The sequence below is a fragment of the Taudactylus pleione genome, unplaced genomic scaffold (genome assembly GCF_031769625.1).
Source record: "Taudactylus pleione unplaced genomic scaffold, aTauple2 ptg000128l, whole genome shotgun sequence".
In the NCBI taxonomy this organism is placed as follows: Eukaryota; Metazoa; Chordata; class Amphibia; order Anura; family Myobatrachidae; genus Taudactylus; species Taudactylus pleione.
In genome coordinates this window covers 2,034,032-2,058,809 of record NW_028284530.1, presented here as the reverse complement: position 1 = coordinate 2,058,809, position 24,778 = coordinate 2,034,032, and the positions used below count along the sequence as shown (strand labels likewise).

The 24,778-nt window shown below is 41.3% G+C and overlaps 1 protein-coding gene across 2 annotated transcripts in view; it reads right to left on the bottom strand.

Moving 5' to 3' along the window:
• The window catches only part of CCDC66 (coiled-coil domain containing 66), a 65,968-nt gene that overhangs the window by 8,176 nt on the left and 33,014 nt on the right, over positions 1 to 24,778 (bottom strand). For both annotated transcript variants that reach the window (XM_088472668.1, XM_088472669.1), the window contains exons 9-17: positions 18,926 to 19,057; positions 18,139 to 18,365; positions 17,836 to 17,920; positions 16,904 to 17,065; positions 16,615 to 16,759; positions 15,517 to 15,651; positions 8,177 to 8,685; positions 5,544 to 5,581; positions 2,734 to 2,999 (exon numbers count right to left, since the gene is read on the bottom strand). In XM_088472668.1, the coding sequence (XP_088328794.1) occupies positions 2,734 to 2,999; positions 5,544 to 5,581; positions 8,177 to 8,685; positions 15,517 to 15,651; positions 16,615 to 16,759; positions 16,904 to 17,065; positions 17,836 to 17,920; positions 18,139 to 18,365; positions 18,926 to 19,057 (1,699 nt within the window). The remainder of the gene's footprint in view (positions 1 to 2,733; positions 3,000 to 5,543; positions 5,582 to 8,176; positions 8,686 to 15,516; positions 15,652 to 16,614; positions 16,760 to 16,903; positions 17,066 to 17,835; positions 17,921 to 18,138; positions 18,366 to 18,925; positions 19,058 to 24,778) is intronic.

The following is a 24,778-nucleotide window of genomic DNA, read 5'->3' as shown; positions in this document are numbered from 1 at the left end:
AGTGGGAGGGAACAGGTTGAGGGAGGACAGGAGAGAAAGAGCTGAGGGTGGCTATGCGAGTGCAGGAGAGGAAAGGTGGGGCTTGTTGGATAGGTTTAGAAATGGTATCAGTATGATGTAAATTGTGCCTTTAAAAGTAGGTTCCAAACTTATGAGCAGTGACGGACGAAAGGGCTGGTGATGGGCAGGGAAGAGTAGCGAGTTGACTGGCAAAGAAGTGACAAGGGTTGTTGTAATGAATAGCAATAAGGGATCCAAAATTAGAAAAGCTTAGCAAGAGAGGTTGGTATAATAACACAGGGATGAAGATGAAGTGATGAAGTCACTGTCTGAGGGAGATTTCCTCAATGTACTATTGTAGGCGATGGGTAAGTTATTATTTCCTGCTATCAGGTTTGTATTGCGAGAAGCGATGTGTGGTGGGAGGGACTCCTACGCCAAGGGATGATGAAGACTGCAGCATTAGCATTGGACTGGGTAGAAATATGATGGAGTAGTTCAAAAGAGGCTGAGGACATGAGGACAGTGACATTTAGATGTTTGCACGTTTTGGGTGCAGGTTAGTGAGCAGGACGACAGGTGAGGTAAACTGAAAGGAGATTGTTGGAGAATTCACAGGGATGGGAGGAAAGCGACCATCATGTTCTTTAGGAGATGAAGTCCAAAGGAAGAGATCATAAGAGGAAGTGAGCCAGTAGGGATGTTGATTTGGATTAGGGATAGACATCGGAAGCCAATGTCAACCATTGATGTTCTCGGCAAAATGGAAATTGTTTTTCCATTCGATGCCAGGATTAAGATGGCTAATCACTGCATGCCCCTTTCAGATGCTCATCCAACTTCAGTGCAGATGTTGACAACTGTTACGCAAATTTCCAACATTGATTGCCATAGATGGTTACTTTGCGATGGCTGCACGCCATCACAAGGCCTGTTGAGATGGCGTTGGATGGTCATCCCTAACTGGCATGTTGACATTCCCTAGAATAACAGTGGGTAGGTTATTAGAAAGTAAGGGATACATACATCTTGTCAATAAGCACTATGTGAACCCCGGAATACAGGCACAGTGAGGTCGACTAGTGTGAATGCTACTTAAAGCATTTTAAGCCCCAGCAGTAACCATGATGGTAAACAATCATGTTTAAGGTGGTACAGCTGGCGCATGTGGTACAGTGCCTGCGTTCCAGGGTCTACACACTGATTGTTGACATTCAGATTGTCGAGAAGACAACTACATATTTTATTAAAAATAAGTAGGAAAGCTGACCAGGAATTGAGATACATGGCCAAGGAGGGGATGGTGACTCCCTCCAGTGTAGAGAGCAGCAAGGGAAGCAGAGGGAGGAATACAGGTTACAGCAAGGAGTGAGAGAAGAAAAGGTCATGGATGAAGGAGAGTTTGTTGCAGATGGACTTGTACAAAAATGCCCAGGAGGTAAAAGGATGATGGGTAATAGGGGCAATTAGATAAGGCTGCACGGTTGGTGCCATGGTGTAGTATTACTGCCTCACAGCACTGATGTCTTTGGTTTGATTCCCACCAAGGGACTATGTGAAGTTTGTATGTTCTCCCCAGGTACTCCAGTTTGCTCTCACAATCCAAAAACATACTGGTAGGTTATTTGGATGCGAATGGCCAAATACTGTGTGTAAAGCTCTGAAATATGTGTGTGGGATATATAAATATTAGTTAATAAATAAGGCTTGGGGAGTCTTTGGTTATAAAATAAACCTGTCCAAAGCCTTGACACTCCATGTTCCCTCACAGGACAAATCCCTCCTAGTCTCATCAATTACACAGAAATGGCAGCTAAATAATTATCTAGGACTTTTTATAATGTCCCATGCTTTCCTTTAGAGATAACATTTTCTACAACTCCTCCTTAGAATTGCTAAGGACATATAATCCTGGAAACCCCTGTTATGGCTGGCTAGGATAATAGCCCTTAAAATTAATAATTTCCAAAATTATTATACCAATTCCAGACTCCCCCCAATTGCAGTCCCACACTGTGTTCCCCGATTTACAATAATCATTCTATAAATTTGTTTGGCATGGGAAGCATCCAAAAATCAAGCAATCAATCCTTAAAAAAAAGAAAAAAAAAACCTATACCAGCTGGAGGTAGGTGGTTTACAGACTCCAGACTTTACAACTTGGCTTCTTATTTAACACAAATTGCAGTGACTTTTGCTCCTCTAGGTACAATCGCTTGGGTAGATACTGAAACTAAAGTTCTCACTTCCCAGACCATGCAAACATATTAGCCTTGCTATACTACCTACCTTTGCTACAAAAGTGAGTGCTGTATGCTCATCTAAATATCATCTCTTGATCACCATATCCCCTATTTCCCCTATTTTGGATAACACCAATTTGACTCTGGGGCACTCTTATAGGTTCTGAGAGCTCTTGTCCAGTATCTCACTGTTAGAGCTCATTTCGTGTGTATTTCCAGGTCAGACATGTTGCCAACTTATTAACGCCCTGCCCTCCCCCATGACAGCTATCATCTTCTCCTTGTTTGCTGAGACAAAGGATGGGTGTTGCATGAGATACAGTACAAATCAGTATGTGGCAAGAGTATGAAGCCAAGTGTACAGCATGTAATGTTTTTATGTACTCCATTGCCCAGGAGAAAGCATATTGTGCACAAGGCACTGTGTATAAAGATGTTTTACCAAAATCTGACATGTTCCCTTATTCTGTAAGATCAATACCAGTCTTACCAGTCCGTTTGTACTGTGGGTCATGTGTTGAAGGCCTTGACATAGGGGCATCAGGATCCAGATAATATATCTCTTTTGTCCGTACATATGGTATATATTGTGAGGAAGGTGGTCGCTCAGATTCCTGTTTGTCAAGTTCTGGAGAGACATTGTTTTGGGCGGACAAGATATTCCCATTGTAAACTGGGGGAATAGGAGCCACATTCGTTCTTTTCTGAGCCTGATGTAATCTGTTTTTCACAGCAGGAACTGGCGGAGAGTCTGACCTGTACAAACAGAATCAAACAAGTTTCACTACATAAATTACCCTCTTACGCAATCTACTTTGTTGTTTTTGGAATTGGCTGGCTAAAGAACCATCAAACAGTGCAACCACCCAAGGTTCAATAAATATGATGAATAATATATAAAATCAATGATCAGACTGCTCTTACTTTGGGCACGGATTACAATAGACTGATAAATGCTGTATTTGGTTACTAAGACCATAAACAACCTTCATTAAATTAGTGGCACTATGTAGCCCTTCAGCACTAGTGTCAGAGCAGAGCATACTAAGGGCTCATAGCATTTGCATTTAATACACCCGTTTGCTAGTAGCTTTAGCACTAGTAAAATGCACGTGAATAGGTATGGCACTAGAAACCATTGTTCAAGTCTCACTATTCCCAATTAACGCTATTGTGAGCATTGTGATGATGTTCTATCTTTCGGAATGCATTGAATTTTTTGCATGTACGAGAAGAACCTACAATGAGCTCCTAAACGTCAGTAAAGCCCCTATTAACAAACATATGTGTAATTCGGTTTTACTAGTGTTAAAAACACAAGGCCTAAAGCAGACTCAACACTAAGCTGGACAAAACACGATGAAACAAATATGAATTTATAATACAGGTTGAGTCGCCCAAATCCAAATATTCCGAAATACGGAATATTCCGAAACACAGAATTTTTTTGGCATGACTCAGATAATGAAACCTTTGATTTTTGATGGTTCAATGTACACAAACTTTGTCTAAGGCACAAATTATAAAAAATATTGTATAAAATCACCTTCAGGCTGTGTGTATAAGGTGTATATGAAACATAAATGAATTTCATTTCTGTACACAAACTTTGTTTGCGCCACAAAATTATTGAAAATATTGTATAAAATGACCTGCAGGCTGTGTGTATAAGGTGTATATGAAACATAAATGAATTTCATTTCTGTACACAAACTTTGTTTGCGCCACAAAATTATTGAAAATATTGTATAAAATGACCTGCAGGCTGTGTGTATAAGGTGTATAGAACACATAAATGCATTCTGTGTGTATATTGGGGTCCTATTCCCAAGATATTTCATTATGGTATGCAATTATTCCAAAATACGGAATATTCCGTTATCCAAAACACCCCTGGTCCCAAGCATTTTGGATATGGGAGACTCAACCTGTAATCTAATTGAAGTTATGTGATGTCATCCAAGTCCATCCAGTAGAAGGCTCAGAACAGGCTCCCTGGGTCAAAGTTGTGCCAGGCGCACTCCACCGTGAGGTCCAACCAGTACCCCAACCACTCCATTAGGCATCCCAGACCAATTGCCACCCCTCTGAAGTTTTCATCCAAATCCATCCAGTGGAAGGCCCAGAACAGGCTCCCCGGGTCAAAGTTCTGTCCAGAGTCCGACCGGGACCTCAACCCCCTAGTAGGTCTTCTGGAATCCAATGTTACCGCTCTTAAGTTTGTCCAAATCCATCCAGTGGAAGGCTCAGAACAGGCTCCCCGGGTTAAAGTTCGAATTTACATATGTTAAAGTAGGGGTAGACAAAATAATATACAGTGGAGTTTAAGAGTCCCAATGATCTTTAACCTGCTTCTGCCTGGCCACAGTACATTTACAGTTAGAGCTTCCAGCCTAATATATATTATCTTTTTTTGCACAATTCACCGTTGCTGGCACCCTGAGTGTCCAATGAAGTGGCAAGAACTGAGCATTCCATTTCTATCCCATGTGCATTCATAGTGAACCTGGGTGCTGAATGAGTGCCAGATGACTTGGTGACATCTCTCCATTTGTGTGGTGGGACCTCAATTGCAGTGTAGGGGCAGTACATATCATATGTTCTCCGGACACTAAATTTATTACACCCTGGTGTTCCCGGAATCTAATAGTAGCTGACATAAATAACTATTAGATCCAAAATGACACTAGACTCTCCAAGGTGTAATACTTTTTTTTTTAACAAATTGAACAAACAAAAAAAAAAAAAAAAATCAAAAGAAAGAAAATCTTCCTCCCCTAATACACACTCTCTTATTATACTGATATGTATATGTAGCCTCACATATAGACTGTCATATAAGTCTCAAAATTACACCTGCTCCCCAATATTTGACTCACCAACTTAAGAATTTGTGTGCATGGGTACAGTGTAATATTGCATATGGGTGAAGACAAAATTCATAACTAAAGTATACTGCTTAAATTTAGGGTCATATCAATGTGCCAAAGTACACATGTGTTGTATGAGGAATCAAACATTCCAGCTGACAATGTGTGGGCTCCCCAAATATGGAGATACCCAATATGCATGTATGCAATCTTTTTATTGGTAGATGTAGAGCTGAATACACTGCACCCGCTTACCTACATTACAGGCACTGCCAGGCACACAGGAAACCACTACAAAACAACTACTTCATGCTGTCAGGAGCACAGGAACAGATACACCAAACTGAGCAATACATTGACTGCACTGCAGCATCTGCACTGTAATAGGCAATGGGAGAAATAATGCTAATTGGTTATAAACTACACTTACCTGTTGAAACCTGAGTCAACTCTCTGAAATTTTTCCTCCTTAAAAAAAAAATTTAAAAACAAAATACATTTTTTATTAGAATATCCAATAAGCAAAAAAAAAAAAAAAACTCCACAAAACGAGAATATTTTTGCTTTTGCTGCACAGAATTGTACACAGATTGCTGCCTACTTTTCTCCAGGAAAATGCGAAACAAAATTTTTCGGTAATGTAAACTCAGTGTAATGACCGACAGTATCATAACAAGGCTTCCGAGCGCCCTATGCCGGCCCCACCCCCTGCGCACATGATTTCATGACACCACACAGAGGGGGCGAGACCGCTAGCAGTGCAGCACTACCCTAATTATCCTTAGGACGCTGAGTATGATGAGCCTTTGAGCATGGTATGCTCAGACGCTCTGTTTGGCATTGCCGCAGTGAAACTGGCTGTAGGGTGCTGCCCAAGGCACCCTGTAGGCAGAAGCAACGGCACGTGGCAGCGACGTTGCTATCCACAGACCCCCTGCTCTGTCTGAGCCTTTGCAAATGACTACATGCACATCTGTTTTCCAATGCGCACTATATCTGCGGCTGTTAGCAGTGTGCAGAAATAGAGTGGATATAAGAAGTCTTATTCACTGTGCAAATTTTTTTTTTGAAAAGCCTGAAATCAAGATAAATCAGGTCAGTGATGTTACTTTGCAAACAAAATGCAAGTGGAAAACAAACAATTAGGAAAAAAGTAAAAGCCAAAACTTATAGAATTTTTGCATAAGTGTGCACACCCTTTCATAATAGTGCTGAAGCAGTGCTCAGTTAACCAATCACATTCAAAACCATGTTCGAAAGTAATTAGCATATAGCGGATTGTAATGAAGTGATAGTGATTAATCCTAACCCTATAGAGGTAGAGTCTGCCATAACTGTATGTTCTAAAAAACTGAATATTTTGGGGCAGCCATGACGTCACTAGTGTCAATGGCCAATGACTAGTGGCGTAGGTGTAGCTTCGCAGCCATACACTCACCGTGAACTGATTCTCTGTCCTCTCCCTCTCCCATCCCCCCTACAATACCCGCCAGATCTCCACAGCATACGCCTTACCACCTACCTCCATAGAACACGCCGGACAACACCATCTGAACCTCGCTCGTGTGAGAGCCGGCAGACACCCCCCACCTCCGGACCCCACTGCAACACCCACCAAACTCCCCTGCATTTCATATATGGGAGACTCAACCTATATAAAGATCAGCTGTTCCTGTAGGATTTCCTTACAGTTTTCTTAGTTGCATCCTACTGGGATGGCCATCATCTTTCCAACATATACAGGGTCTCATCGTAGAAAGAAATCAATAAGGAGGGGTATAAAATAATTTCAAAAGCAATGTACATGTATCATGGAACATTGTGAAGACCATTCATTAAGTGGAGAAAATGTGGCACACCAAGGACATTGCCAAGACCAGGACATCCATCCCCAAATATGATAAAAAAAAATCACCCCTAAACCATAAGGTCTTATTGTCTGATGAGGCTATTGTTGAACTTTTTGGCCTTAATTATAAAGAGGTTTGTCACAGAAAACATTTCAGCACCCAAGTACAGCAAGTCCACTGTGACTTATGGTGGTGGCAGTATCATACTTAGGTGGCTGCTTATCTTCAGCTGGAACAGGTGCTAAAGTCAGGATAGATGACATAAATAATTGCTCCAAAAATAATAATAATATTTTGGCACGAAATCTGCTAACCTCTGGCAGACAAGCTGAAAATGAATTTCACCAACATGATATCTATCCAAAGAACACACCCAAGTCAAAGGAACTTCAAAGTACTGCATTAGTGCCAGTCACAGCCCGGACCTCAGACCCATTGGAACTCTGCGGAATGACCTAGAGGGCTGAGCCCAGGAGATCCCCTCATTATCAGATGGACCTGAACTTATTTTTGAAGGGAAGATAAAACTGCGAAATCCCAGTTTGCGAAGTGGATAGCGACTTACTCAAAAAGACTCACTACCATAATAAAATCAAAAGGTGCATCTACAAAGTATTAGTTTAGAGTTGGGCACAAATATGCAACCATGAGATTGTAAATTTTTTTATTTTTACTTTTTTTCTGACAAATTGTTGATTTGTTTTTCACTTGCATTTTGTTGGCTGCAAGGTCACATTAAAATTATAAAAAAAAACAGCATTTTAAATGAGGGCGTGTAGACTTTTATATCTACTCTACTGAGAGGAGACAAAATGGGTAACTCTCAGGCGTATATATTTACTAAAGTGCAGGTTTTTAGAAATGGAGATGTTGCCATTAGCAACCAATCAGATTCTAGCGATTATCTTCTAGAAGGTGCTAGATAAATGTTAAGTAGCACCCGATTGGTTGCTATGGGCAACATTTCCACTTCTCAAAACTCTCACTTTAGTAAATATACCCTATAGTCTTGAAAGTTGTATAGCTGTGGATTTGAATAACTCCTCCTCTAAAATACTGGTATGCAGAGTCTTGTCAATTACGTCCGAGACTCTGAAGGTGAAGGAAGCCTCCTAAACCTGCCACCTGTGATCAATCCAGAAGTAGTTCCGGTTTAATCTTCTTGAAATAACTATCCACATGTACACGTAGGATGAATATCTATGGTCAGTACCTTCTTAGACTCTTGCACAATTTTTACATCCTCATGAGGTCGGGAGATCTTGACGTCATCTTGAGGAATTGGAGACTTTTCTGGAGAGTTCCCTTTTCTAACCTGTAGGGTATTAGAAGAGTTTTTTTCCACTAAATAAAGCAGCTCCATCTGTCTCCGCACTTTGCTCTCCGCTCTCTGTTTCTGGAGCCCTTTGGGGTATCTCTCAGAAGCTGGGACATATTTCCTGTGAGGTTTGTTTTTATTCCAGTCTGGCTTTCGACCACGTTCTCTAACCTGCTTTTCTGTTTTTGCAAACTGATCGTAAACACTATTGTAGATATTTGTGTTTTCCTTGCTAGAATCGTTTCGGTCTCTCAGAGACTTTGTCTTTTTAGTTTGTAGTTCAGCTGTTGGCTGCTGGTCATGGAACTCTATGGGTATATCAGGAGAGGCATTCTGCTCATGTCTCCATGTTGTCCCCTTGGCATTTGATATAAAATCTGACTTCCTTAAAACATCCAAGTCATCTATAAAAGTACAAACAAGTAAAAGTCATCATTAGAAAAGGGACAGATTTAACCCTGAAGCATAGTTGACAACTTTGTAGGACTCCCCTCTGGAAAATCCTGGTGTTAAATCCTGGCGAAAAAGTCCCAGGGACAACTGCAGGTGGGGTCATACACAGTGAATCTGGTTGTCCCAACCCCACCTACTGCAGATGAGGACAGGATGTAGGAAGGTTGTCAACTCTCCCAGGATCCTGGGAGAGCACCCTGAAATTTCCCTGTCTCTCAAACATTCCATGACAAAAAAAAGTTTATATTTTCTAGTTAAACAGAGAAAAATAGATGATCAAATCTAATTAGCCAGGCTAAATCAAGTCACTGGAGAGATTTCAGTGCTTCTGTGTAAGGCTCAAGTACAGATATTGTGGACTTATCTATACATCAATAATTCAATTAAATCAATTAAACTGAGAAAAAAAACATTAACTTTTTATTTTTGTTTAGCCCAGTGACCATGTATTGGGGTGCTTTCATTAATGCACCTTGTACTCTTCCTTTTTTACTTTAGTTCAGATATTCAATAGAAAGGCACAGAACCACAAGACATAAAACAAATCTAAAGTTTGTGTATAACATTGTTAGTAAAAAAAAAAAATTTTTACTAAAAATCTTTGAACTAAGAGGTTAGAGAGTGTGGAGATAGCGCCCTCTGGTGTAGTATTTGTATATACAGCCATGGCCAAAAGTTGAGAATGACACAAGTATTTGTTTTCACAAAGTTTGCTGCTTCAGTGATTTTAGACCTTTTTGTCAGATGTTACTATGGTATACTGTCGTAAAATTACAAGCATTTCAGAAGTGTCAATGTAATTGTCAATAAAAGCCTTTAAGTTTATGCAAAGAGTCAATATTTGCAGTGCTGACCCTTCTTTTTCAAGACCTGCAATTCACCCTGGCATGCTGTCAATCAAATTCTGGGCCACATACTGATTGATCAAAGCTTGGAGTTTGTCAGAATTTGTGGGTTTTTGTTTGTCCACCCGCCTCTTGAGGATTGACCAAAAGTTCTCAATGGGATTAAGGTCTGGTGAGTTTCTTGGCCATGGACCCAAAATCACTTTTGCCTTATGGCAAGGTGCTCCATCATGCTGGAAAATTCTTTATTCATAACCAAACTGTTCTTGGATGGTTGGGAGAAGTTGGTCTTGGAGGATGTTTTTGTTTGGTATCTTTATTCATGGCTGTGTTCTTATATACATGAGTGAAAACACTCTGATCCTTGGCGCTAACTGTTAAACAGGTATGAAACACTCAGATTCCAGTTCACAGTCAATAGTGAACAGTTTTCCTCAACAATTCAAAAAAAATGAGTAATCAATACAATGAACACATACGAATAGAGGCACACCTGAGTATATAAAGCCGCTTCTACCACAGACAAACAAGCCCGTAAGTATGAGAGCCTAACACCATTGTGCTTCAACTAGCCGATTCTCCACACAGAGAGAGAACAGCGTGCAAGCTTTGGACTGCCGCTAGTGCTCCCACGACCGCCCGGCGCTCTCTCTCAATTTTGCCGGCAAACAATTATTAAAGGTGTGCATCCTGTCCAAGTTGGAAGGCGGCTGTCTCTTACCATCCATCGCCGCTCCCACTGCACACAGGATCAGTGCAGCGGCTGGTGAATATTGGATACAAAAATCTGCTCAGTATAAATGAACAGTTAGTGTTTAAGTACTGGGTACATTGTGACAAACCCTTAAAACAATTACATGTGCATCTACAGTATATCCAAGACTCTCTTCAACTGCATTAATACCCTAACGAGACATGATTATATATGAATAATTATCTGAGACATGATTATCTATGAATTGTTATATACTATTTACAGGAGTCCCCGATTTTTTACTACCCTACACGTGATTAGTCAAAAGACTTTCTTTCCACTATTTTTGTGGCTTTTTATATATATTTTTCATTCATCTTGTACAATATCCTATGCTATCATTATTGTGAGTGTTATTTTTGACCGTATACATGTTTAGTAATAAATTGTTATGTTGAAAATAGACATTCCTCTATTTTGAATTTGTTGTCCTTAGGCAAAATTGTGAGTGGGCCCACTACCTTGGCTGAGAAGCAACCGCACACAAGAATGGTCTCAGAATGCTTTACCATTGGCAAGACACAGGACTGATGGTAACGCTCACCTTTCCTTCTCCGGACAAGCGTTTTTCCAGATGCCCCAAACAATTTGAAAGGGGATTCATCAGAGAAAATAATTACCCCAGTCCTCAGCAGTCCAACCCCTTTACCTTTTGCAGAATATCAGTCTGTCCCTGATGTTTTTCCTGGAGAGAAGTGGCTTCTTTGCTGCCCTTCTTGACACCAGGTCATCCACAGTGATCGCGCTGAGCAAAAAAAAATTGTGGGTCCCAGGAACCCCTCACTATAAAAAATTGGGGTCCTACACCACTGTTTCTGGGTCCCATCAAACATTATGGGGTGTGACGGCAGCTAGCAGCTGGGACAGTGCTGGAGGCAGAGCAGTTGGGGTAGATGGGGCAAGCAGCAGTTGGGGTAGAGCTAGGGCTAGAGAGGAATAAGATAAATCAGAGCTGGGGGTAGGGAGGGGTAAGTGCTGCGACAGTGCTGGGGGGCAAGGAGGGGGCTAAGGGCAGGCAGTGCTGGGGGTAGGGAGAGGGCAAGGGTAGATAGAAGTTGGGGCAGTGGTTACCTCCTTCCTCCTGCTGGGAGCCTCCGGCCGGATCACTGTTGTCCGCCTGCAGCTCCCTCCTGTCCCACGCAGTGTCCATCTCAGGGCCGGCTCTAGGTATACTAGTACCCTGTGAGGAGCCCCCCCCCACCTCCCTCAACTATAGCCATAATGAATACTTTTATTATGGTTAGTATTATTGTATTTATTTTAAAATACACACACACACACACACACACACACACACACACACACACACTCTGGCCCCACAGGGAATAAAAACAAACACGTTGGCTTGATAGGAACAAAAATAAACACAGCAGGCTCAGGATATAAACAACAGCATTAAATGATCAGTAAACCCATAGGGGTCAATCCTATTAGCCGCGATGATCTTGTCATCGCAGCAATGGCCGCACTTTACGGCAGCCTGGATTCGCAGAATTTTGTTCATTCCTTGAATTCGGGTTCAGAGCGAGGTGCCGGTCCATTGCCGGCGGTTTAACTCTGTTGCAACAGCAACGAACACCCTTCGCGGCCAATTGGATTGACCCCATAGGGTGAAGCAGTTGAGAACAACCAATGTGGTATAGTGAGAGTGATGCCTACACAAGTAATAGCAACCCAACAGCAGAGTAGTGTAGTAAATTGTAAATGGTCCAGAGAGTCCAGACAGAGAGCAGGCCAAGCTAGCAGTGATTAAAAAAAAAAAAAAAACAGACTCATTGGAGGTTCTGGGTAAAACGTTGTCAACATGTAGAATGCAAGGTCATGTAGGTATAAAAGAGGGTAGGGGGACAATTAGCAGAGGAAAAAATCAGAACAGTGGGGACTGCAGATGAGTTTCCAAAACCATGAGCTGAGGAGAGAGCAGTCCAATAATGCCCGATACTAGAGAAGTCGATAAGCAAGAGGGAGGACGTCCACCACCCTGCGGCGGCTGTAGAAAAGGGGAGTAGCAGTCAGACTTACCACACCAGCAAGAGAGAGCAGGAGCAGGCTCCGGAGCGCACATCCATGGACAGAATCGAGGAGCCCGGTGGTCATGAAGACAGATCCAATGCAGGGAAAAGACATCACAGGTGGGGACGACCTCAGCAGCTAAGACCTCAGGCACCCCAGCAGATTTGGGTAAGTTCAGAGATGGGTGTGCGTGCACTGGCGTTTCAGCCATGGAGCCTCCCGGTCCCGGCAGGGGAAACCACCACAGCCACAGAAGGAGACCACTAATGTCAATCAGAGCAGGGGCAGTCCAAGCAGGATCGAGACGCCAGCGGTTCACTGCAGAGTCTCTGGAGACTGAGCATACTGGCAGGCATGGAGGAGGGAAGGTAGTACTGTCAGGAGACATTTGGATCAGATGCTGCCGGCAGCTATTGGTTAAGGAGAAGCCACCGATTGGTTGAGAAAACGGCGTTGGTGGCGATTGGCAGCTGCAGCGCTGCACACAGTACATCCTGCGGGACCCGATCAATTTTATAAACTGTGTCCTCAGCTTCCTGCACTGCGTAAAAACGCGCTATAGCGCGTATTTTGCCATCACTGCTCCAAAAGTCTTCGTCCTTTGTCATGCCGACAGTAAAGCATCCTGAGACCATTCATGTGTGGGTTGCTTCTCAGCCAAGGGAGTGGGCTCACTCACAATTTTGCCTAAGAACACAGCCATGAATAAAGAATGGTACCAAAACATCCTCCAAGAGCAACTTCTCCCAACCATCCAAGAACAGTTTGGTGATGAACAATGCCTTTTCCAGCATGATGGAGCACCTTGCCATAAGGCAAAATGATAACTAAGTGGCTCGGGAACAAAACATCAACATTTTGGGTCCATGGCCAGGAAACTCCCCAGACCTTAATCCCATTGAGAATTTGTGGTCAATCCTCAAGAGGCCGGTGGACAAACAAAAACCCACAAATTCTGACAAACGCCAAGCATTGATTAGGCAAGAATGGGCGGCCATCAGTCAGTATGTGGTCCAGAAGTTGATTGACAGCATGCCAGGGTGATTTGCAGAGGTCTTGAAAAAGAAGGGTCAACAACGCAAATATTGACTCTTTGCATAAACTTAATGTAATTGTCAATAAAAGCCTCTGACACTTATGAAATGCTTGTAATTTTACTTCAGTATACCATAGTAACATCTGACAAACAGGTCTAAAGACACAAGTAGCAAACTTTGTGAAAACCAACACTTGTATCACTCTCAAAACTTTTGGCCACGGCTGTACAAAATAGCCTTGTACAAAAACATAAATGTAGATGGGCTCATTATTATAGCTTATTTATATAGCGCCACCAATGTAAGCAGCACTGTATAGACTATGTATGTCATTCACCTCAACTCCTGCGCCATTGGAGCTTACAGTCTAAATTCCTGAATCATGCCATCATGCACACACACATACACAGTGTTCATTTTGTCAGAAGCCAATTAACTTATTAGTATGTTTTTAAATTGTGGTAGGAAACCAACATGGATAAAAACATACAAACAACTCAAATAGGCCATGAGTGGGAAATTAACTCATGACCCCAGTGCTGTAAGGCATCAATGCTGACCACTACGTCACTGTGCTGTTCCAATTATTTTTTTTGTCTTTACGTCCTTCTACAAATGGTAACTCAATTTCAGGACATAGGACCATGGAAATTATGACACATACATGGTGTAATACTTTGGAAAACACTAAAAATGTTTGGTTTCAAACGCATTTTGCTGCATTTTTCAACTCCAGACCAACAGGGTTAGAGGCTACAGCCATATAAATGAATATATTTAGTTGTATAGCGTAATACTTCTTTAAAAAGCCTTTTAATAATCCAAAATTTACAAATGTTCATGCATAAAGAAAACATAACTAAGGGTCATCCAAAGACTGTCCTGATAAAAAGTAGTAAGTGCACCAATGCATTTTATCTTAGTCTTCACCAGAGGGTGATTATATGTAAAATTGTTAGATACTTCCCCCCGATGAGGGCTAAGAAAGATGAAACGTGTTGGTGTATTTACGCTTTTCTCATGCCACCTTATGGAATATCCCGATACCTCTATTACCATCTAGAACAAGACTGAGCATCAAATAAAAAGATTGGATAAAACTTAGCTATAAGCTATCGTTATGCATGTGCATATTTTCGCAAATGTACTCACTAAAGGGTCTATGTACTAATAATCTCAGTACTGCCGCGATTATAATGTATCCAACTCGCAGGGGATATTTTCATTGTTAATGAAAATATCCCGGCTATGTACAAAGGGGAACTCGCAGGTAAGCTCTGTCCCTGTGAATTATATCCCTGACAAATTAGAGAAGTCTTTCACAGAAGTGAAAGACTTCTCCTGGAGAAGCTGACACTGCTCATTCGCACATTGTCAGCTTCTGGAGCCAGCCGGAAGCTGCGAGAGTCAGACCGAAAAGCTCTCTCTCCTGCACCTGGAGCCTCCATAGGTTTACAGTAGTTTACACCATCTGAAGATGGTGTAAATTACAGAGGCTAAACTCCTAAAGCTTTGCTTCTTGGAGTTTAGTACGTAGAGGCCATTGATAATTATGGGAACTGCGATCTGAAGTGCTAATCTCCTGCATTTTGCCATTAGTACATAGCAACATTATATAAAATTATGCAGAAACCGCAGTTTCTGTGTTATTTTATGTAACAGCCAACTGCATACACATGCCACTAAACCAATTGAATTTTACACAAGAAAAGTGGGACAAATTTATAGATAAGCAATACCTAATCCTATATTTAGTACAGGGCACTGATTTATAGATATTACAAAAACATATGTTTGAAAAAGATCACAAAAGTTTTGTTTGAAATCACCATTACGCCACACGTCATGCCAATAGCCAAGAGTTGATTAAAAAAACAACACATATAGAAAATTATATATATATATATATATATATATATATATATATATATATATATATATATATACATACATACATATATATATACATACACACACACACACACACAAATACACACACATATAAAACTCAGATTATAGAAGTATAAGGTTTCAAACCTGTAATAACAAATATAAAACAACTATATTACAAACTAATAGAGGCCCCAAATCTGTAATACAGTTAAAAACACGTGAATTAAGGAATATGGTTACCTGTCTGAACAGCGGTGTCTTTCCTTGGTGAGGGTAATGCTGTAACACTCTGTTGCATAACACTGTTGGTGGCACTTTGATATTCATCCGATACAATGCCAGCAGAACGACTAGAAACCAGGTTGACTGCGTCACCTGAACAAAGATGAGATACATTTTGTACATGTTATATGAGGAAAGTAAGTCCTGCAGGTACTAATCTAAATGCAGCGATTTACCACTTGCCATCTGGGTTGTGTCACCTTAAAATCTACCAAGACTTTTTCAGATTAAAGACTCTAATAGGGCCCATACACCTAAACGACCAGCATAAGATCAGATGAATAATATGTTTTCCCTACGATTCTCCCGGAGCTCCCCGACAGTCCCGGCAGCATGTTTGTGGTTCTGCTAGCACAGGATCAGTCGTAAGATCGATCATTTGTCTCACAGGCTCATCAGGGAAACAGTCATTGAAATGACTTGAAATGCCACACGATGGATTGCATGAACAAAATAAAAGGCACGATCCTCATACGGATACGACGGGCAAGATGTGCTGCACATATGATCAGAAAACACAATTATACGAACAGCGGGAGCGCGCTTCGGATTGTAAGTTACTAAAAAAAGACACGATTTTCATAAGATCCATTTTATGATTGCTTGAAAATCGTGTAATCCTCCAGAAATCGTGTAGGTGTATGGGGGCTATTAAATATGCCACCCCTGGGACTTGTAAAGTCCTTGATCACACAACTTTCCAGATCACACAACTTTCATCATTAAATTAAACCCCAGATGGGCAAAGATTTTGGCTAAAGGTGCAATGGGAAACCAGATTAGGATTTTTTTTTATACATCAGTGAAGGTAGAATACTAAACAATCAGACATTTTTTTTCGGGATGAAAGAGCCACATACCAAAATGGAATGAAGAGGACAAGCCACAAAGGTTTGCGCAAACTACAGAAATGGTAGGCACTTGCATTCGCCAACATCCAGATTTGAGTTTTGCAGAATGATGGATTAGAGAGGCCCAGCCAATACATATACACTGCTAATCATCCAGTGACAGAAAAATATACATAAGCAGAAAAATACTAACTACTACTATTACCTGCTAAATTTCTCTGCAGATTAGAGATGTCATGTCCTTTCTGCAGTAAGTGTCGCATCCGCTGCTCTTGCTTCAGCCTCTGCGCTTCCTCCTGTGCCCTCTGCATACTTTGGTACAGTTCTCTAGTCTTCAGATTAAGAACCTCCTATCAGCCAACAGGAAAGATAAATAACTCAGGAGAGTGCTGCACACCAGCAGGAAGAGTTGGAACTATAAAAGTAATGAATCGACAGGCTGGAGACACCCGCATGGCAGGCTTTGCCATAGATACATTGGAATAGTCTCATACTTCTTTATGTTTTTGTCTAAATGTGTCCTCTTCATACTGCTTCTGCATCTCCTCCCGCTCTCTCGTCAGTCGCCTCTCCTCCTCCTGCTCTTCCTGTTTTCTTTGTTCATCTTCCAGCTGCTTTCTCTGACGTTTTTGTTCAACTTGAGCTGCGATAGCTTTCTGCAGGTCGGAGAGAAGAGACTGGGTAAAGGTACACTATAAAATAAACCCAAAATAATCCCATAGCTTTGTGTATGTTCACACTCTGGGCAAAATTTACTAAGCGGCGGGTTCTAAACCCCGGGGGTTTGGTGGTGGTTTGACGGCGGGTTCTAAACCCCGGGGGTTTGGGGGCGGTTTCTAAATGGCAGCCCTGTTCTATTCTATCCTAACATTTGTTTTGACTGTGGTTTTGGCCTTAGTAAATCTGTGGATAGCAAAACCACAGTCAAAACAAATTTTAGAACAGAATAAAACAGGGCTGCCATTTAGAAACCGCCGCCAAACCCCCAGGGTTTAGAACCCGCCGTCAAACCGCCACCAAAGCACCGGGGTTTAGAACCGCCGCTTAGTACATTTTGCCCTCTGTATGTTACTAGCTCATACGAATTTCAATGGTTCTTAAAACACATCTGTTAATCACATTAAAAAACTGCAAATCATGACTGCAAATAACCATAAGTAGATAAAGGGCCTGGGTTAGAGGTGGACACAGCAGCAGTTGGCCGATGTTGCAAGTCTGTGCATGCATCCTGAAGGTTACCGCAGGGAGGCACAGAACGATTTCAGTGGGCACTCCTAGGAAGTACCGTGGTCTAACCAGTAGCGCTGACACAGGGCACCATGTTCTGACGGAGAAATTGCACCTACCGTAGTTGCGATTAAAGATGCGCCACAGCAAATGGGCGCCGCAGCTTGCTCAGAATCAGCCCCACACTGAGCATTTATACCTGATGTTCCAACTGCTTCAGTCTCTTCTTGTCCCTCTCTTCAATCTGTACAGGGTCTAACAAAGATGTCATAGTACGCAGGAACCTAAAACAAGGGAAATTATAGTCCTGATTAGAAGATTACTAAATATACTTAAGATTTTCAAAAGAATTACTCAGTCTACCTGCTTCTATCCATTGCCTAGATAAGTATCAAAAAATGGTTTATCATAAAACACATGAACATAAAAAAAAAGAAAAAAAAGAAAAGAAAGTGTCATCACATAGCAATATAACGATTGTTCCGATAAACAACTGGTTTACCCAGATTTCTGACTTTGAAAATGTCCTTCCTCAGTGGATTTCAAAGTTTCTGGCCGCTCTTGATGAAAGTTACTGGCTGGAGACGTCGCTGGCTCCACTGGTGCTGGGTCTGATGTGGAAACAGTGTTGTCATACTGCTGAAATCTATGCTGATACACAGGAGATTGATGATCTGTTTGTTTCTTAAATGAATCAAAGTGCATCGCCCAATGGTCCTGTTTAACAGTCTGCATAAACCAAAGGAAGAGATTAGATGAAAACAATGTAAGATAAACCGACCACCACCATTATATTACAATCCCCATGTGACAAAAAAAAAATAAAAAATCATATTACGGTCAATTTTATAATTTTTTTTCAAAACCAGTGGAAATTGTGGAACATAATCCTAAACTGGGGGTTTTCCATTCCGTGGGGACGGTGTAGTACTCACACAAATGAGATATAGGGGTATATTTACTAAAGAGAGGGTTTTTAGAAATGGAGATGTTGCTCTTAGCAACCAGATTCTAGCTATTATTTTATAGAAGGGGCTAGATAAATGTGAAGTAGAATCTGATTCGTTGCTATGGGAAACATCTCCATTTCTAAAAACACGCACTTTAGTAAATATACCCCATAGAGAAAGAGGTTTTGCAGTAAATTAGAATGTAAATTTGAATTTAGAATGAAAATGCCTATTGGCCACAGTTAATATCTCTCAAAAACTGTTGTTCATGTTGATCTTTTACTATACATAGGAGTATGCTGCGTGCTGCATGATCCAGCGTACTGTAATCACATCTACCTCCTGGAACTTCTGCTTCTCTTGCATTTTGCGTTGGGCTGTCTCCTCTCTTTGCTTGTTCAGCTCCTCTAGCCACTTCTTTTGTTGTTGTCGTTTGACAGCACTAAACGGATGGTCTAGTGGCGCAGCTTCCTATAATACCCAAAGTATATCCATTTTATAGTAAGGGTACTAAATGGGAGTACGGTATTCTACGCATTCCAGATTACAGTGGTAAATATCGATTTAACAAAATGGAGGTCTTTTAATCTGTCAGAGACATATTTACTAAATATTGGGTTTTAGACTTGATTATGAGAATTTCTTACCGCCACTATTCATGGCAATAAGAAAACAGGATTTTGGTAATTACCGGTAAATACATTTCTCCGATTCCCCAAGGGATACTGGAGCTCAAGACATTGGGGAATAGATAGTGGTGGAAAACAAACAAAACCCAGCGCTATTATAATTTAGTAATACATAGGATATTTATCCCAATATAAAAGTATTGTAGGTAATTATAATGATCACGGTAAATTTAGCAGCAGAAAAAAATCAATGTGCTTGTGGCAGCACATAAAGAAACCTGTTTACCTATAAATGTTAGAATCTGGGATTTCTGCGCTGTTTATATACATACAGGAAGATCGATATGAATGAGACACAATACACACACTATATAAAATGTAGAAATCCTTTACTAATATTTGTTTAGTTGATATATATATATATCCCAAACAAAACAAGTCCCAACACGGCACTACTATTTCAAAGTTGTTGTATTAAAGGTAGTTAATACATATCAATACTTGCATCACATCTTCAGCATAATAAACGGTACATCCACAGCATAATGTGCAACGTGACGTTTCGGGATCAAAAGACCCCGTTCTCAAGCTGCTGTGTTCTGTAAGTGATCAAATGACAAACAAGAAGAAAAAGGTGTCTACTACACTTACCTATATCCTCTTCTAGCTGCGTATGTGCCAAACCTGGAGACCGGCCACGCTGCGTCGTCCGTCGGGTCTCACACCGATGACGTGAGCATGATGCGTCAGGTAGTTGCTAGGCAACCCTGACGCTGTCTCCGGCTCCGGGATATGGCTACTAAATAACAACAATAATGGAATGACAGGGTGTATGGATACGCTAGTAATTCCTAATGCCTTGTTTTATAATACTATATGTAAGGCAAGGTAACGGCATTATGCCGGGTTAATTGCAAGAGGAAAAATATTTGATAAATGCCGAATAAGAGCCAGATAGAAGCTACCACAATGCATGGGTCATAGTAAATTAATGTGCTAGTCGAGCAAGGGTGTAAAACTGGCAAAGCGGCATAAGTAAACCGAAAAGAGGTTAATTATAATACCTAACTAATCTGGCTGTGAAGTGTGTGTCTGACTGCTAGATGCTGCAATGGTGAAATCAACAATTAATAAAGAGACAATTGATGAAAAAAGAAAAACATACATATAAAGACAAGGGATTGCTGAAAAAACCTCAAAAAAGGTTCAAACTATGTCAAAAATGCTATTGTGCAAACGTCACTAAAAGGCATTCCAATTGATTTTTTCGTTCAGTCCCTCCGGTTGCAGAGTATTAAGTCTATATATCCACCGCGATTCCAATCTTAGGAGGATGGTGTTCCTGTCGCCTCCTCTCTTCAAAGGGGGTACTTGATCAATTATTTGATACCTAAGCGATGAGAGGGGGTGTTGTTTCTGTTGGAAATGTTTGGCCACCGGTTGGTCCATTTGTCCTCCCGTGATGGCTTTATTAATAGCTGAGCGATGGAGGGCCATGCGTTCTCTAAAAGTCCTGCTGGTCATGCCCACATAAAACAAGCCGCACGGGCACGTAATGTAATAGATGACATATCTGGATGTGCAATTGAGAACATATTTAATGTTGATGGAAACCCCCGTGTGTGGATGGTTAAAACTAGAACCGGTGATCAGATGGTTACATGTAACGCACGATGGACATCGGTAGCATCCCGGTTTCTTCACTTGGCCAAAGATGCCTGTAGGTTGGACATACTGTGTGACATCAGGTTTAACTAAAAAATCCCTTAGGTTTTTGCCCCTTTTATAGCAGGTCATAGGTCGAGTGTGCTGTAAGCTACTCAGTGAGGAATCCGTGTAAATAATGGGCCACAGTGCCTTAGTTGCCCGTGGAATAATTGGACTGGCTGTGGAAAACCGAGTGCTCCAGATAAATCTTTCCTGCTGCTGTGCTTGATTGGATTTTTGTAAGAGGCTATGCCTGTCCATCTGTAATACTTTGGCTTGATTTTCACGCAGTAAAGATAAACTGTATCCGCGTTGTAAAAATTTATTAACCACCACTTCTAGGGCCCCCGGTAATTCTTTGGGGTCGCTAGTTATTCTGGCCACTCGTAACATCTGTGACAATGGTAGTCCCTTTTTGAGCGCTTGGGGGTGATGGCTGCTTGCTTCCAAAAGGGAATTACGGTCAGTTGTTTTATAATGCACCTTCGTGGATAATTTGCCCCCATTTAACTGTACTGTCACATCCAAAAAATTTATAGATGTTTTACTGTATGTGTAAGTAAATTTTATAGGAGATGGTAATTTGTTGATACTTTCCATCATGAGTTGAAAGAGTTCCGGCCCTCCCTTCCATAAGATAAATAAGTCGTCTATGAAACGGGTGTACCAAACTATATGTTGTGAAAAATCCTGTCTCTCAAAAAAGAATTGTTGTTCTTGTTGGAACATGTATATGTTCGCGTAAGAAGGGGCCACGCTGGACCCCATTGCACATCCCGATTTTTGAAGATAGTATTGTCCATTGTACATGAAATAATTCCTCACCAAAATGAGACGTAGTAATTTTAGGAAGGTAACATGATCTAGACCTAATGGTGTATCCAATTGTGAAATAAAACATCGCATTGCCTGGAGACCATCTGTGTGAGGAATAGATGTGTAAAGCGAGGAAACATCCATCGTACACATAATCACTGTATTATCCAGGTTAGTAAAATCTTCCAGTTTTTTTAAGAATGTGGTAGTATCCTTCAAGTAGGTCCGTTGTTTAGTGACATGCGGCTGCAATAATGCGTCCAGATATTCCGCTGTTGGTTGAAACAGTGATCCCCTGGCAGAGATGATGGGTCTGCCAGGGGGGTTGGATAAGCTCTTGTGCACCTTGGGAACCGTGTATAAGATAGGCACCACAGGATGCTCTGGATGTAATGCTCTTTGTTCCTTCGCAGTTATGTGGTTGTTGTGATGGGCCTCCTCTAATATGTTGTGCAATTCCTTGGAAAACTTTGCTGTTGGATCACCTGGTAATAGTTCATATGTGTCCTTCTGTTTCAATTGTCTTTCTATTTCGGCCTTGTAGTCAGACATGTTTTGGATCACTATACTTCCTCCCTTATCGGCGGGACGTATGGTGATGGTGTTGTCATTTTTTAATGTAGTTAATGCCGCAAATTCCTGTTGGCTGAGATTCAGATATATCCGAATCTCAGCCAACAGGAATTTGCGGCATTAACTACATTAAAAAATGACAACACCATCACCATACGTCCCGCCGATAAGGGAGGAAGTATAGTGATCCAAAACATGTCTGACTACAAGGCCGAAATAGAAAGACAATTGAAACAGAAGGACACATATGAACTATTACCAGGTGATCCAACAGCAAAGTTTTCCAAGGAATTGCACAACATATTAGAGGAGGCCCATCACAACAACCACATAACTGCGAAGGAACAAAGAGCATTACATCCAGAGCATCCTGTGGTGCCTATCTTATACACGGTTCCCAAGGTGCACAAGAGCTTATCCAACCCCCCTGGCAGACCCATCATCTCTGCCAGGGGATCACTGTTTCAACCAACAGCGGAATATCTGGACGCATTATTGCAGCCGCATGTCACTAAACAACGGACCTACTTGAAGGATACTACCACATTCTTAAAAAAACTGGAAGATTTTACTAACCTGGATAATACAGTGATTATGTGTACGATGGATGTTTCCTCGCTTTACACATCTATTCCTCACACAGATGGTCTCCAGGCAATGCGATGTTTTATTTCACAATTGGATACACCATTAGGTCTAGATCATGTTACCTTCCTAAAATTACTACGTCTCATTTTGGTGAGGAATTATTTCATGTACAATGGACAATACTATCTTCAAAAATCGGGATGTGCAATGGGGTCCAGCGTGGCCCCTTCTTACGCGAACATATACATGTTCCAACAAGAACAACAATTCTTTTTTGAGAGACAGGATTTTTCACAACATATAGTTTGGTACACCCGTTTCATAGACGACTTATTTATCTTATGGAAGGGAGGGCCGGAACTCTTTCAACTCATGATGGAAAGTATCAACAAATTACCATCTCCTATAAAATTTACTTACACATACAGTAAAACATCTATAAATTTTTTGGATGTGACAGTACAGTTAAATGGGGGCAAATTATCCACGAAGGTGCATTATAAAACAACTGACCGTAATTCCCTTTTGGAAGCAAGCAGCCATCACCCCCAAGCGCTCAAAAAGGGACTACCATTGTCACAGATGTTACGAGTGGCCAGAATAACTAGCGACCCCAAAGAATTACCGGGGGCCCTAGAAGTGGTGGTTAATAAATTTTTACAACGCGGATACAGTTTATCTTTACTGCGTGAAAATCAAGCCAAAGTATTACAGATGGACAGGCATAGCCTCTTACAAAAATCCAATCAAGCACAGCAGCAGGAAAGATTTATCTGGAGCACTCGGTTTTCCACAGCCAGTCCAATTATTCCACGGGCAACTAAGGCACTGTGGCCCATTATTTACACGGATTCCTCACTGAGTAGCTTACAGCACACTCGACCTATGACCTGCTATAAAAGGGGCAAAAACCTAAGGGATTTTTTAGTTAAACCTGATGTCACACAGTATGTCCAACCTACAGGCATCTTTGGCCAAGTGAAGAAACCGGGATGCTACCGATGTCCATCGTGCGTTACATGTAACCATCTGATCACCGGTTCTAGTTTTAACCATCCACACACGGGGGTTTCCATCAACATTAAATATGTTCTCAATTGCACATCCAGATATGTCATCTATTACATTACGTGCCCGTGCGGCTTGTTTTATGTGGGCATGACCAGCAGGACTTTTAGAGAACGCATGGCCCTCCATCGCTCAGCTATTAATAAAGCCATCACGGGAGGACAAATGGACCAACCGGTGGCCAAACATTTCCAACAGAAACAACACCCCCTCTCATCGCTTAGGTATCAAATAATTGATCAAGTACCCCCTTTGAAGAGAGGAGGCGACAGGAACACCATCCTCCTAAGATTGGAATCGCGGTGGATATATAGACTTAATACTCTGCAACCGGAGGGACTGAACGAAAAAATCAATTGGAATGCCTTTTAGTGACGTTTGCACAATAGCATTTTTGACATAGTTTGAACCTTTTTTGAGGTTTTTTCAGCAATCCCTTGTCTTTATATGTATGTTTTTCTTTTTTCATCAATTGTCTCTTTATTAATTGTTGATTTCACCATTGCAGCATCTAGCAGTCAGACACACACTTCACAGCCAGATTAGTTAGGTATTATAATTAACCTCTTTTCGGTTTACTTATGCCGCTTTGCCAGTTTTACACCCTTGCTCGACTAGCACATTAATTTACTATGACCCATGCATTGTGGTAGCTTCTATCTGGCTCTTATTCGGCATTTATCAAATATTTTTCCTCTTGCAATTAACCCGGCATAATGCCGTTACCTTGCCTTACATATAGTATTATAAAACAAGGCATTAGGAATTACTAGCGTATCCATACACCCTGTCATTCCATTATTGTTGTTAT